The sequence below is a fragment of the Setaria viridis genome, chromosome 9 (genome assembly GCF_005286985.2).
Source record: "Setaria viridis chromosome 9, Setaria_viridis_v4.0, whole genome shotgun sequence".
In the NCBI taxonomy this organism is placed as follows: Eukaryota; Viridiplantae; Streptophyta; class Magnoliopsida; order Poales; family Poaceae; genus Setaria; species Setaria viridis.
The window spans coordinates 44,531,934-44,548,277 of NC_048271.2; the positions used below are offsets into that span (position 1 = coordinate 44,531,934).

Here is a 16,344-nt window from a genome sequence, read left to right on the forward strand (position 1 = left end):
AAGAAAATGGGGGCTACCATACGCTGCTGCAGTACTGCGGAGCCTCTCCGGCGCTCTGCCCCGAGGCGGCCGCGGCCACCGCGGCGCGGCAGAGCGGGCACGTCGAGTTGACGCGGAACCACGCCTCGATGCACTCCGCGTGGAACCCGTGCCCGCAGCCCGGCACCAGCCGCGTGGCGGCCTCACCGTCCCCGAGCTCCGCCAGGCACACCGCGCAGTCGACCTTCTCCGCGCCGAATCCCGCCGCCGCCACGCGCACGAACACCGGGAGCGGCGACGACGTCGCCTTCGTCGTCGCGCGAGGCGTGCGGCGCGCCGCCTCCCCTGCCACGTAGGCCGCCGCCCCGTCCCGAGACGGGCATGACGGTGGCGGAGTGGACGCCGACGAGGAGGAGGAGGTAGCTGTAGCGGCAGCGCTGGAGGGACCGCCTCTGCGTTCGTGCTTCAGGCACTGCCAGATGAAGCGCCAGAAGAGGCAGAGCAGGATGAGGAAGACGCTGACGGCCGCGAGCGCCGTCGAGGCGCGGTTGGAGACGCCGGCGTGCCCGTGCGACGCCGGCGCTGGGGCAGTGCCACCGCCATCGGCGTCCATCGTCGTGTCTCGGCCCCTAGCAAGTTACACCGCGCGCTGCTGACAAACTAGCAGGTGGTCGATCGCCGCCACGGCGCGCAAGCGGCGAGCTATTTAAGGGCGTGCCGTGTCGCGTGCGTGTAAGGCGTGTACCATACACTACGTTCCCGCTTCTTTAAGCAGGATAATCCTAATTGGTCCGCTCTAATCAGACTGATAGGTTCCCATTTACAGCATTAGATATAGATGTCTTCCGTCCATATCAGCCTATCAGGCGATCGAGAGTAGTTCATTCATACCATATTGACTGCGTCCACGAATGATGCGTGCTCATCATGTGCCTCCATGCCGTTGGGTTGGAATAATCCTTTCATTCCTTGGCAATTAGACACAGAAGCCACGAAATTAGGCTTCGGTGGTTGAGATAATTTTGTTTAATACTCGAGTAGTCCTAATATAATGCCAAAGTCGAAACAGCGATCCACCTAGCTGTAACCTTCGATCTAGCTAGCTGACGCGAAGTCACATGCAGTACAGTGAAAACTGAGAAGCAGTACTCTCTCTATCCCAAATTTCCAAATTGTAAGTCGTTTTGGTATTTCTAAATTCATAGCTTTTGCTATTTATATATACACTATGTTCATATCTAGATCGTTTGAGCTTTATCTTTATTGGATATGGCCATATTTTTTATTGATATACTGGACTTGTGAACATTTCCACAGACCTAATCAAGGAACCCTATTTCGTATGGCCAGGAAACTAAGAATCTTGTAAGCAGCATCAAGGAAGTGCTCTCTTCTTCGGTTCTTCCCAGGAAGACTACAGTACTGTAACGTCATCCACACGCCAAAGGGATTCTGAAACAACTCAACAAGACTGTAAATAACCAATTCAACAGGCAATTTTTCTTTTCCATCTCATTCAGCTTGAAGAGCATTGCTGGGAGATGAATTGATGTACAGCTTCATCTCAGTCACTCCTTGAAATTTTGGTTGTAACTGACAAAAGTACTGGTTGTAGAAAAGGCAAAAGCAGTTGATCTTGAGGTCATAGTTAGTACAGGGTAGTGATCAGAAAGCATCTCGCGAAGAACTGTAAAGATTTGGTTTCCTAAACTTGGTAGGCTTAAGATTGTGGTATCAATTGGGGAAAGTGAGAACTCAGAACCGGCAAACCTCGGCCGGGAGTAGACGGTGGATTCATCCGCACGATGTTTTGATCTCGTCAGAACCTAGAAGACATGGATGTATGAATGAGTACATATGGCGGAGAATTGAATCACTAGCCATTTTCTTTCTGAAGTATACGAAACAGTAGGTGTCACTGTGCGTATCTTCTCTATCTGTGATCATTCAAACTCCAAGTGCACATGCCTTGTTTTAAACTAGGTGAATATGCAGGATTCGAGAATCACACACTGATGACATGCCTCTTGTGGTATTTCTTCGATGATAATGGAAATCGATGATACATATGAATGGTTGCAATTTATCAAAAGACACTGAGATTGGGACACAATCATAACCAATTGTCCTGAAGGGAAAGAATAACAGTGTGCTGAATAATATCAAGCCCATTCGTAAGATATCCATGGACAATTGAGAACAGTGGACAGTAGGTAGTATTGTCAGTCAGCAATCTATCTCATTCCCAATTTTCGCTCTCTGCCCTTATTTCTCAAGAAACATCATCACTCAGACGGGCATAGAGGTGAAGTATGAGGTCTGAAGGATGAATAAAAGATTGACTTTAATGTCCTTCAGAATTTCCTACTCTGTAAAGATCCATTCTATTGAATTTCACAACAGAGAAACTGAACCATGAAAACATCAAAAGGATAGGCCAAACGCATCAGATATGCGCTGTTTTCGATGTTGGTAATCCTACTTTGTTCAGGGTAGTGTCAGGTCTGTTCTTTTGCTTTCAATAACTTGAGCTCATGAGTGAGCGCGTCTTAGGGAGCCTGATGCATGCTAGAGTTCATGCAGCGGCTTAGTTAGTTCCGGTTTTTCAGAGTCTTAGCGCACGGCATGAAACCTCGTCATGGGATGGCGCGACAAGTCTGGGCAACATGGCGTGCGTGCGTTCATGGAGTTAGCGGCTGCGGCCGGTAGTTTGTTTCCTCTATTTAAGCAATGAAAGATTCAGAAAACGTCGCTTGGTTGCGGCACAAAAAGTTCTTTGCGTTCCAGGTGTTCGCGTGCGTTTGTGTGTGTTCCAGGGGTTGTCTTCTTCGTCTCCGGCGAGCAATTGCCGGCGGTGTAGGCTTCAATTGGCATCAGAGCCAGTTACCAGCGCTGGGACCGCGATCAAGCAATCAAGTAGGCGTTCATGGCGCGTCCACGCTCGGCCTCGCCACCACGGCGGACTCGCTGGCAGATGCCGCCACCATTAGGGACACACGGTGGTGCGGAGCCGCAGTGGAACTAGCGAAGGCACACCCGAAGGCAGCGGTGGCCGTGGCGAGAGAGGTCTGGTGATCCACTGTGTCACCAAGGAGATCAGCAGCAGCGGCTCCTTCCTGGTGCTCACGAAGACGAACTACTTCGACTGGGCAGTGCTCATGCTCGTGATGCTGCAGGCAAGGGGCTTGTGGGTGGCGGTGAGCATGGGCACCGACGACTATGTGGAGGCCCGCATGGCGCTGGAGGTGGTCTCCAAGGCGGTCCCGGCAGAGATGATGGGGATGATTGCCAACAAGGCGACCGCCAAGATCGCGTGGGACACGATTAGGAGGATGCACATCGGTGTGGAGCGCGTCCGCAAGGCCAAGGCGAACACACTGCACCGTGACTTCAACGCCCTTAAGTTCCGCGACGGGGAGATGGTGGACGACTTCGACATCCGGATCAACGGGCTCGTGAATCAGCTCGCAGTCCTCGTCGACGGCTGCACTGAAGAGGAGATCGTTCGCAAGTTTCTCCAGGCGCTTCCCATGAGGTATTGTCAAATTGCCATGTCAATTGAGACCCTACTTGACCTTAGCGAGCTCTCGGTGGAGGAGCTGATCGGGAGGCTCAAGGCGGCAGAGGAACGCCACGACCTCGGCGGAAGCAGTGGCACGACAGGCTGGCTCAACCTCACTGAGGAAGAGCTAGTCGCGCGTGTCACGCCGCGGTTGCAGCTCGGTGGTGACGGCTCATCCTCAGGGTCAAGCCAGCGAAGGGGCCGCGAGTGAGGATGGGGCAAGGGCCGCAGTGGATGGAGTGAACGGGCCCATCGAAGATGACTAGTGCAAGTACTACGGCAAGAAGGGCCATTGGGCCTGTAAGTGCCGCAAGAAGAAGCGTGACGAGGCGGCCCATGTAGCCCAAGCTGAAGAAGGGGAGGAGCCCATGTTGATGCTTGCCACTGCAGAAGTCAATGCCACCTCATCCTCCCAGCCACCACCACCCGCATCGCCATCGAGGTTGGTGGAATCTGCCCCGATCCACCTTGAGGAGAACAAGCTCTTCGTTCAGCTGGGCGACGGGCGCGAGGGGGAGTCCACCCGATGGATCCTCGACACAGGGGCCACCAACCATATGACGGGCACACGGTCTGCCTTCTCTGAGCTGAACACCGGCATCCATGGCACCGTGAAGTTTGGTGATGGCTCCGTCGTTGGCATTGAAGGGCGCGGCACTGTCCTCTTCAAGTGCAAGGATGGGGAGCACCATGCGCTCGAGGGGGTGTACCACATCCCACGCCTCATCGCCAACATCATCAGCTTGGGGCAGCTCGATGAGGGGCGGTACAAGATCGCGATTGAAGATGGCATGCTCAGGATCTGGGACCAGCGATAGCGATTGTTGGCGAAGGTGACGCGCGCGGCGAACCGGCTCTACGTCCTCAAGCTCGACATCAGGAGGCCGGTGTGCCTAGCGGTGCAGGGAGGTGATGCGGCATGGTGCTGGCATGCGAGGTTCGGCCACCTGAACTTCCGCACACTCCAGAAGCTGGCCCGTGAAGGCATGGTGTGTGGGTTGCCGCACATCAACCATATCACCAAGTCTGCGACAGCTGCTTGTCCGGGAAGCAACCGCATCTCGCATTCCTGTCCGAAGCAAAGTATCGCGCGGAGAACAAGCTCGAACTGGTCCACGACAATCTCTGCGGGCTAGTAACGCCGGCAACATCGAGCGGCAACAAGTTGTTCCTCCTCCTCGTTGACGACCTGAGTTGCTACATGCCTACATGTGGCTGGTGCTCCTGAGCTCCAAGGACCAAGCTGCAGATGCCATCGTGCGGTTCCAGGCGGGTGCTGAAGTGGAGGCCGGGAGAAAGATGCACACGCTGCACATTGACCGTGGCGGCGAGTTCACGGCGCATGCGTTCGCGGAGTACTGCACTAGGCAAGGAGTCGTACACGCCCCTAACAGAACGGGGTGGTCGAGCGGTGGAATCAAACGGTGATAGGGATGGCTAGAAGCATGTTGAAGGCGAAGGCGCTACCGAACTGGTTTTGGGGGAGGTGGTCACCACGGCCGTGTTCATCCTGAACAGAGCTTCCACGCAGAGCGTCGATGGCAAGACTCCGTATGAGGTATGGCATGGCTCCAAGCCCCCCGTCCACTTCCTCCGCACTTTCGGCTGTGTTGCGCATGTCAAGAACGACGGCAAGCACCTCGCCAAGCTCGATGATCGGAGCACGCCCATGGTCTTCGTCGGCTACAAACCAGGAACAAAGGGGTACCACTTCTACAACCCGGAGTCGCGTCACGTCCATATCTCCCATGATGTTGTGTTCAAGGAGGATCGAAGCTGGGACTGGGGCGCACAGAAGGGAGCCGGGCCGGTTGACGGCGACAAGCCTTTCCACGTCAAGTACATGATGGTGTCCGCAGGCTCTGGCTCATCGGGGGAGCGTGGAGCCGAGGAAGTGACGCTTGGGTCTACATCACCAATCTCTCCGGTGCCATCAGTAGCTGCGTCGCCATGAACACCTACAACGGGGAGCACGACGACACCCACGGGCGGCCAGGGGCCACGCACGCCCACCACGGCGGTGCCACTCGACACACCAGGGGAGGCGATGGAGTTTGCCTCGGCATTGAGCGGGGCGCTGGACCTTGATGCAGAGCACAACGACGATGCATCTCTACGATTCTGCACCCTCGATAACGTCCTTGGCCCCTCGTCACCACCAGGCTTGGCTGGGCGCACCCTAGACGAAGAGCTGATGCTCGCGGTTGGGGATGAGCCCACGACATTTGAGGAGGCACGCGGCGATGAAAGCTGGAGGAAGGCGATGCTCGAGGAGATGGCCTCGATCAAGAAGAACAGCACATGATTCCTCATCGACCTCCCACTAGGACATCGTCCAATTGGTCTAAAATGGGTCTTCAAATTGAAGCGCAATGAGCAGGGCATCATTGTCAAGCACAAGGCCTGGCTGGTTGCGAAGAGATATGTTCAGCAGGACGGGGTCGACTACGACGAGGTGTTTGCGCCGGTGGCCGGGATGGAGTCTGTGAGGATGCTTCTCACCATGGCGGCATGGGGAGGCTGGCTTGTGCATCACATGGATGTCAAGTCAGCGTTTCTTAATGGTGATCTACAGGAAGAGGTGTATGTGCGACAGTTTCCTGGATTTGTGGCTGCTGGACATGAAGGGAAGGTGCTAAGGTTGAAGAAGGCACTGTACGGGCTCAAGCAGGCCTCGCGCGTGTGGAATCAGAAGCTGGACAGCAGCCTGCGTGAGCTTGGCTTCACCAGATGCTCCAGGGAGCACGGGCTGCACACTCGAGGTGCGGCGGCGTCGTGGGTGGTTGTCGGCATCTACGTCGATGATCTCATCATCACAGGAGCCTGTGCGGAGGAGGTCAAGGCGTTCAAAGGTGAGATGTTGTGTCTGTTCCGCATGAGTGATTTGGGGTTGCTCTTGTACTATCTCGGGATCGAGGTGAAGCAGAGCAGAGGGCGCGTCATGCTAGGCCAAGCGGCGTACGCGCGCAAGCTGCTGGAGAAGGCCGGTCCGGAGGGCTGCAACCCCTGCCAGACCCCAATGGAGGTGCGCCTGAATTTCACGAAGGACAGTGCGGTGGCGGAGGTGGAAGCCGCCATGTACCGGAGCTTGATTGGAAGCCTGCGGTATCTTGTGCACACCTGGCCGGACATCACGTTCGCCGTCGGCTTCGTCAGCAGATTCATGGAGAATCCCAAGCAAGATCATCTGGCGGTCGTGAAACACCTCCTGCGATACATCTCCGGCACCATCAACTGCGGAATCATCTACACCGAGCAAGAGAACGAGGAGCCCCTCCTGGTGGGTTTCAGTGATAGTGATTTGGGGGGAGACATCAACGACAGGAAGAGCACCATGGGCATCGTCTTCTTCCTCGACGGCATGCCAATCTCGTGGCAATCCCAGAAGCAGAAAGTGGTGGCGCTCTTGTCCTGCGAAGCTGAATACATTGCTGGCGCCGCGGCGGCGTGTCAAGCGGCGTGGCTCTTGCGGCTGATGGATGACATGATGGGAGCAAAGTCATCGCCGCCGAGCTTGAATATGGACAATATGTCCGCCATTGCACTCAGTAAGAATCCCGTTCTCCACGATAGAAGTAAACATATTGATACAAAATTCCATTACATACGTGAATGCGTGGAGAGCGGGAAGATCAAGCTGGACTACGCAAGTACTCATGATCAGCTTGCGGATGTCCTGACAAAGTCGCTCGGACGCGTGAAGTTCCAGGAGCTGTGCGAACGGATCGGCGTTGTCAAACTGAAGTGAACATACTAGGATCAGGGGTAGAATGTTGGTAATTCTACTTTGTTCAGGGTAGTGTTAGGTCTGTTCTTTTGCTTTCAATAACTTGAGCTCATGTGTGAGCGCGTCTTCGGGAGCCTGATGCATGCTAGAGTTGATGCAGCGGCTTAGGCCCTGTTTGGCACGGCTCCACTCCTAAACTCCAGCAACTCCATCAAAAAATTCAGCCAAACACCCCAACTCCAAAACTCCATGGAGTTGCCAACTCCATGGAGCTGTAGTGCAAATGGAGGTGGAGTTTTGGAGCACCTCTTTTGCTACTCCAGAAACCTCTCTTTTAAACCTCCTCGTGGAGTTGGTGGGTAATTACCCACCAATGCCACTGGTTAAAAAAAAACGTTTCATTCTATTCTCCCTTCTATTCTCCTGAGCCCCACTCGCCGCCAGAGCCCCGCCCGTCGCCGCCCCCGTGGCCGGCCGGCCCCGCCGCCCGCCGCCCGGCGTTGCCCGTCGCCGCCCGCCGCGCCCGTCGCCCGTCGCCGCCTGCCGCCCGTCTATTCTCCCGAGCCCCACTCGCCGCCAGAGCCCCGCCCGTCGCCGCCCCCGTGGCCGGCCGGCCCCACCGCCCGTCGCCGCCCCGCCGCCCGGCGACGCCCATCGCCGCCCCATCGCCCGTCACCACCCACCGCGCCCGTCACCCGTCGCCGCCCCCGTCGCCGTCCACCCCGCTGCCCGTGGAGGGTCTCCCGTGTGCGGCACAATGTAGTGAAAAAGGGGAAGAAGAAGATAGGATAGAGAGGATGACAAGTGGGACCTTAATTGGGGGGCAACAACGGCAATCCACACTGAAATCGATCTTTTTTGGAGCTAAGAGCACCCATCTAGCCAAACACCCCATTTTTGTTCTGAAGTTTTGGAGCGGAGCTAGCTCCATGTGGAGTTCTGGAGTGGAGCAGCTCCACCCGGAGTTGGAGCCATGCCAAACAGGGCCTTAGTTCCGGTTTTTTAGAGTCTTAGCGCATGGCACGAAACCTCAACGTGGGATGGCGCGACAAGTCCGGGTGACATGGCGTGCGTGCGTTCGTGGAGTTAGCGGCTGCGGCCGGTAGTTTGTTTCCTCTATTTAAGCAATGAAAGATTCAAAAAACGTTGCTTGGTTGCGGCACAAAAAGTTCTTTGCGTTTCAGGTTTTCGCGTGCGTTTGTGTGTTGTCTTCTTCGTCTACAGCGAGCAATTGCCGGCGGTGTAGGCTTCATTCGAATGTATTCCTCGCTCGCGACGTAACACCGTAATCAGAATCTTGCAATTTCTTAGGTGTCTATGCCCATATCCAAACATGCTTTCTAAAGATACACCTTGTACGTGGTTGTGCTGTGATCTGAGCTCTCTTCGAATATCAGAAAGGAAACAGAGCATTCAGGCTTCTGACAAATTCAGAATCTGGGCTGAGCTAGCCAATCTGCCAATGTGCCCCCGTTGCTTCGACCACAGACCACGGCGCCTCTCTATGTCGCCATGATCGACAGGCACAACTGGACGGCGATGAAAAAGTTGAATCCCACTAGTCACTCACTGCCATGTCAGCCGGAGCCTCTGCTGCTGGTGCAGCATTTCAGAGAGCAGCCTCTGCACTTCTCGCTTCCGGGCGGTGCTTGCTGGCAGCGGCGGGCGCCATCGCCACGAGCACCGTCGGAGGCAGAGTGTGTGTGGAATCCCCACAAAAGCGTCTCGGATCCAGCACCGCCGGAGCTCGTCATGGCCAGTGGATGTGAGCTCAGTCGCGGGGCGAATCCGCGAATGGCGCGCGTCTGGCGTCCGGTCAGATACGGCTGCAGGTGTAGCTGGGTGGGTGGAGAGCTTAGTGGTCCTAAGGATGGAGCTTGACGGTTCTGGGACGACTGCAGGCGGCTCTGGGACGACTGCGGGCGGCGCTGGATGGGCGGGCGGCCCCTGATATATCTGACCGGACCAGGGGCTTATATGAAAACTAGGCGGATTGGCGCGCTTTGCGCGCCTATACCCAAAAAAAACTCAATCGGAAGTAGCTAGTGATGAATAATACTCTTATAGTGATCTTTAAAAAAACTGTAAGAAGCTCCTCCAACTTAAGAGTACATGTATCATATAAAAAAAATATATACTTTAAAACTGTAAACCTGTATTGAATGGTTGCCCATTTTGAAGAAAAATCCAAAAATAGTAAAGACATGTAGAAATTATAAAAAAAAAAGAGCGAAGGAATTGCACAGCTATTAATAATTTGATTCTCAATTATCTAAGATCGTGCACACCGTGTTCAATAGTTGATCAATAATAGTAAGAATGGTCTAAGTACCATTCACCATTGAGACATCTATAACGGGTTGATCTGGTAAAACAATCAATTTCAATAAAAGAGATGGAAAAGTGCAAAGATTCTCCATAAGAAACACGCATCAAATAAGCCATAATGCCACATAAACAAATACAAATGGTACACCACTACAGTGCACTAATCAGGATGAGCTCGTGGATGAAGCTTTGCATTACGCTGACATGCTGGCTTCTTGCGGAAACAAAACAAATTGAATGCAAAAAAAAAAAAGATTAGGGTGGAGAAAGAGGTCTAGGGTCTTCTCCACATCCTGGCTTCTTGCACGGAATCAGAGAAAATTGGGTAAAAGTAGATTGGCCGGAGGAGAAGGAAGTTTAGGGTCTTCTCTGAAGAATCTTTTTTTAACTATTGAAACTGTGGGGTCCATGAACAGTAACAAAGCCACGAGAACTTGCCTAGTCCAGTAGCTTTAATATAGAGTAGTCAATATGGGGGCTTTTATGCAAATAATCAAATCACGATCATTCATCACGATCCAAATTAGGGATTATATGTAAAAAACTAGGGTGTATTTTGCAAATATTCGGATCGCGATTAAAATCAGGGGTTATTTAAAAAATTTAGGGGCATTTTTTTTAAATCTTGGACGGAATCCAATCCTCCGCCGCCGATTGCCAGAGTGCCGCCCGACGCTAGCTGTCCCTTGGTACCTCTTTCGTCCTTCTTCCTGCCTCGCACCCACCCCCGATTGCGTGGATCGACATTGTCCGGAGCCTCAAGGAGCGGTTGGTGTTTGGGTGGGGCTTTGGGTGGACAAGAGATGCAGACGCTCCTCTGCTTCATGCTGTCTGCGGCTAGCCGGAGCGGCATGTATGGCGGCACCTCGCTCCGTCCATCCCTTGCTTCCATACCCTTGCTCCTCTCCTGCAATGAAGCACCTGCGTGCATCTTGCCATGGCCATGCCTCTGAACCTGGGTAGGCAGGCATTACAAGTTTGCAACCTATGAACCAAGATTCTCTCCCTGCAACTGTTGATGCAACTATTAATGGTTAAAATTGGCAGAACTGGACGATCAGGTCTCAGTTATTAGGACTTGATCGGACATTGAACCGGTCAAATGCTCGGTTCAATGGTTCATTGGTCCAACCAGTTGAACCACCTGTTTAAAGCTATTCAAATAGAGTTAAGTTTTCATCCATACCTGTGGTGGTTAGTTCGTCCACCCAAAATGCCCCTACCAAGGTTCAAACCCCATCTCCTACCCAATTTTGCTAGAATTTCCCACCTCGTCGCGCCCCTGTCCACCATTCTCTTGCTCCCACACGGAAATCCTATTCTTCTCTCATTTCCATAGTATGTCCACCATTCTCTCGCTCCCACGCGGAAATCCTATTCTTCTCTCATTTCCATAGTACGAGGAGGCATCCTAGCTGGCCTGCCAAGCCTAGGGCAACCCAAGGTGTGCTTGCCCCAATAGGGTCCCTCCCGAGCAGGCGTTTGTTGGATCTTCGCCGAGCTCCGCGATGAAACCGGTCTAACCGACCTGTGCAGAGGAGCAGTAAGGAGCCCCTCCGTGCGCCGCATGTTCGAGTGCTTTTCATGTGTTAACCCTAGATTTGCACCAACACATTTTGACGACTCCGTTGGGGACTGAAGAATCTGGCCGTCATGGCTGATCCATCAAACCCTAGCAACATAATGTCATGTAAAGAATTTTGTATGGAATATTGGCAAGAATTCGATCTGGCTACTGAAAAGTTGCTTCTATCATGTTATTGTCTAACTGATCAAGGAGTCGTCAAGATAAAGGAGTTGCAGCCGCCATCCACCATCGGCACATTGAAAAAGATGCAATCCTCAGGTACTTTATCTGATGCTCTATCCGACTTTGTGAATTTTTATCTCAAGTCCCTGATTGATAAAGAGGATACTTCAGATTCAATTCATCTTAGTCAAAAGTCGGCTATTGAAAATCCAGCTAATGCTATTATTGATCCTTGCAAAAATTCACCAGCTTGTGATGTTGTTGTCAAGAAACAAGTCGGCAGTCTCAAGTCGAAGTTGTTGACCCAAAATCCACTAGCAAGAGCATAGAGACTATATCTAGTACTTCAACACTCGGGGGCAACAAAACAAAGGCAAAGGTATCGGTTGTGCCGTAGCCGGTCAGACCGGTTTGCAAACCGGTCTGACCACTTCTTCTAGGGTATCACAAAATAAATCAAAATCAAAGATGGTTAAACCTAAGAAAGTCGAGATTGGTGTTTGGAAAAACATTGAATCAAAAGACCGTCATAAGATGAAAAGGAAAAGCTGAAGCCAAATAAGAAGCTTCCGGCTAAATCCTCGGAACAAAAGGATATCAAATATGCTAGTCGGTCTAAAAATTTCGAGCACTCGAAATCTTTTCTAAGATAGAGGTTCCACGATCAAAATCGGCAATGGAATTGTGTTTTGATCCAATTTTAGCGCCAACAGCAACGAGCCGAGGCCGCGAGGCGTTGCATCGTTATTTCAGCCTCTGCATCGGTGGCCGCAGTAGTCGAGGAAGAGCGCCATGCGCCCATGCCTTCCTCGCCCCTCGCCGTCGCCTGCGCCAACGGTTCATGCACGGTGGGTGTTAGGCTTGGGCTCTGAACCAACTAACTGAAGGAAAGACAGGCATGACGCAGACCCGGAAGAAGACACGGCCTCGCCGTCTCCGCGGCGGCGCGGAGGACGGACTTTGTGCGGGGCAGCGCGGGATCTGAGGCGGCGTCCTCGAACATGAACTCGCTGGCGGCGTGGTCCACCTTGTTCTGGTACACGCATTTCGCTGCTCGCCACCATGGCACCTCCGGCAGAGTGCAGTTTCAGGCAGGCGCTTGCAGGGTCCTCACAGGTTCTGAACAGCAAGCTAACAAATTCTTGTTCGATTAACAAGAGGTGACTGCCCAATTCAGTAGCTAGCTGAGGGGCTTACGAAAATTCTTTAAGGAATCTAGCAAATCCAATCAGTACTAGATTAAGTAAAGGTAAATACGGAGAATCAGTGAACACATCACAATTCCTGCAGGCATTGAGAAGCAACTTGCTCTCGCTATAATCCTTAGGGCTTATTTGGATAAAAAAGGATTGGAGTGGAACTGATGGATTGTAAAATGAACTAATTTCCCCTTCAATTCTTCCTATATTCCACCTCAATCCACTACTTGATACATCACGTCGTTGCTGTGGGAATTTAGGACCAAAATTTGAAATGCTTTGGATTACTCACAAGTCAAAGTTACCTCTTCCGTTCATGTCCATCCACCATCTGTCTAAGGTACTAATCAAACCCGCCCATATAGTGGATATAGTTGATCCTGAACAAATCATTCTGTTTCTGTTTCCTTTGATTCATGCCAGAATTAAATCATTCTGTTTCTTTTTTTAGCGAAATTCTTCACGTTGCGGCCGCGGCCCAGGGAAATTCATGCTTGCTTTGCTTGTTTTTCTGCACGGCCTTGATGGGCCGTGAGATGGGCTTCCCCAACACCTCTCTTGCGTGCTTACTGCTTAGCCAGCTTTTTCATGCCTGGTTTGTTTGTCTGGGTTTGAAGCATTTCCATGCACGCAAGCCTCTCAAGCCTCTCTCCGATGTCGCTAAACTGATCCGAGGTACAGGATGGCCATCGAACACCTCTCAAGCCACCACACTACCGCTCATCTTCTACCAAAGGAAAGGATATGATGCCTGTCTCACTCGCCGGCTCCACCTCCACCATCAGTGGCGCACTGTCTCACGTCGCCGGATCCAGCGACCACCATGCCGCCGAATTGTAACACCCCCGGCCAACCGGCGGTCAGCCCCCCGCCCGCCGCCGGCCTGTGACGATCCTAGGAGGTTCACAGGATAACTAGAGGTTGTAGCCGGTGACACGCACGGCGGGGGGAGCACGGCGGCGCTATCTCGAGCAAGACAAGGAGGAAGGAGAAGATAGGGTTCAGCTTTAGCTGTTTGTTCTCTGATGCCTTACCCATCGCGAGTACAGTGTATGTAGGCACTGCCTTAGCAGGCCCGGTCAATGGGGTCGTCGGCCCGATAGACGGCACACAGACCCAGCTAGCCTATTACATGGCCTCTAGCCCAGTGGAGCGTACCCTGGTTGTGACATTCCCTCCTTAAGTTGCATCTCGTCCCCGAGATGTCAATGCAGGACACTGCTGCTGTATCGTGGACAGCTTCTCCCATGTGGACCATTCTGGTGGCATGTTGTCCCACTGAACCAAAACAAAAGGAACAACTGAGTTACCCACAGTTGGAGTCGAGATTCGATTACCTTGCATGGTTTTGAAGCAGTGTCAGGCAACAACATCGGTAGATGATGATCAGTACTGATGGTAGTATTCGGAGGCAGGGCTCTTTTCAGTTGAGAGACATGAATAACTGGGTGGATTTTGCTCTCTTGTGGAAGCTGCAACTTGTAGGCAACCTTGCCCACCTTCTGGAGTATGAGATATGGGCCGAAGTATTTGTAGGACAGCTTGTTACTGGACCTCCGAACGACTGATTGCTAGATGTGTGGTTGTAACTTGAGATAGACCCGATCACCTACTGCAAACTCTCGCTCTTGGCGATGTTTGTCAGCTTGCACCTTCATTCGCTGTTGAGTTCTTTGCAGATTCTGCTGAATCACTTGCATCATGTTTGCAAATCCACAGAGACGCATGTATCCCTTGCTGACATGCCAAAGTGTCTTGGAGGTTGACCATATAAGACTTCAAATGGTGTCTTGCCATGAGCAGAATGGTGTGTTGTGTTGTACCAGTACTCTGCCAATGCTAGCCACTCTGACCACTTAGAGGTAAGTTTCCAAGAACTGGTTGAGGCGCTCTGTTTGCCCGTCAGTCTGTGGGTGATAGGCCGAACTCATGTTGAGTGTTGTTTCAGACAATCTGAATAGTTCCTTTCACAATGTGCTAGTAAAAACTTTGTCCCTGTCTGAAATAATGACTTGGGGCAACCCACGTAACTTGTAGATGTGATTCAAGAAGTGATTGGCTACAGACAAAGCTGTATAAGGATGTGACAATGGGATGAAGTGAGCATATTTGGATAGTTTGTCTATGACCACTAGGATTGTGTTGTAGTTTTTGGACTTGGGCAGGCCTTCAATAAAGTCCATACTGATTGTATGCCAGGCATTTGGTGGTATGGGCAGAGGATGTAGTAAACCTGGGAGTCGATTATGCTCAGGTTTTGCTTTGGAACATACCTCACAAGCAGCTATGTATTTCCTGATGTCTTCCTTCATCCCATTCCAGGCAAACAGTGCTTTGATCTTGTGATAGGTGGCAGTAACTCCACTGTGTCCTCCCAAGCCACTACTGTGAAGAGCTAGCATGATGGCTTGATGTGCCTCAGAGTGCTTTCCCAGCCAAATTTTGCCCTTTATATGATCAGTCCATCCACTAATGAGTAACCCTTGTCATTGGTTCCAGTTACAGCTAGTTCAGTCAGGAGGACTTTTGCATCTGGGTCCTATTGGTAACCTTCTATCACCACTTCCAGCCACTTTGGTGTGCTAACTGACATTGCTGATAGCACCTCAGAATCTGTCTACCTTGATAAAGCATCTGCTGCTTTGTTGTCTAACTCCTTTTTTATGTCACCTCGTATTGTAGGCCCAAAAGCTTGATGAATGCTTTTTGTTGTACTCCATTCTCTAGCTTTTGCTCTCCTAGATGAACCAAACTTTTATGGTCTGTCAATATTGTGAACTCCTTGTGTTGAAGATATGACTTCCATTTAGTTACTACCAAGATCACTGCTAGGCATTCTTTCTCATATGTCGACATGGCTTGAGTTTTTACACCTAGTGATTTGCTATGGTAAGCTATTGGATGTCCTTGCTGCATCAGGACAGCACCAATTCCAGTTGCAGATGCATTAGTTTCTATTATGAACTCCTTGTTGAAATCAGGCAGAGCCAATACAGGAGCAGATGTGAGAGCTTGCTTAAGTGTTTTAAAACATTGTTGTAGTTGTGGGGTCCCGACAAATGGGATATTTTTCTTGAGCAAGTTGTTTAACGGTCTGCTTAACACACCATAGTTTCTGATGAACTTTTTGTAGTATCTTGATAATCCTAGGAACCCTCTTAGTTGCTTGACATCCTTGGGTGTAGGCCAATGTTGTACAGCTTGGAATTTGTTTGGGTCGGTAGCTACTCCCTGACCTATATGTCCCAAGTATTCAAGAGTTGTCTGGGAAAAGGAGGACTTGGATTTCTTTAGCAGAAGTTGATGTTGCTGGAGGATATCAAATACAGCCTGAAGATGTTGCTTATGCTTTTCAAATCACTGTATATTAGAATGTCCACCGCCTCTTCCTCTCCTCTTCGTTCTGCTGCTCGCGCTTCTCCCGTCGCCTCCAGCGGCGGTGGCGGTGGCGGACGGCCCGCCCACTTGAGAGGCGCTCCGCGGGGTGGCGGGCACATGGCATCAAAATTTTATTTCGATTATACCATTGAATTTGTTACAATAAAATCTTCCAAACAAAATCCACTTGACTATATTTGGACATATTTTTTACTAATATTTTTTATCAAGTTGACAATTTCTAACAGGCATGTACATCCGGAAGAAATTATACGAACTCATGGAATAAAATAGTTTTTAACTTACGGAAAAAAAAATATGCATCGAACAAATTATACAAATTCACGGAATAAAAAAGTTGAATACATCGAATAAATTATACGAACTAACGGAACAAAGGCGTATACCCTAAAACAAATTA

The 16,344-nt window shown here is 51.3% G+C and overlaps 1 protein-coding gene across 1 annotated transcript; it reads right to left on the bottom strand.

Annotated features, from left to right (window-relative positions):
- Window positions 1-13: 13 nt before the first annotated feature.
- On the bottom strand, window positions 14-592 carry LOC140221221 (uncharacterized). Its single transcript, XM_072290538.1, has one exon. It carries the CDS (start codon window positions 590-592, stop codon window positions 14-16), a length of 579 nt encoding a protein of 192 aa, XP_072146639.1.
- Window positions 593-16,344: the final 15,752 nt, after the last annotated feature.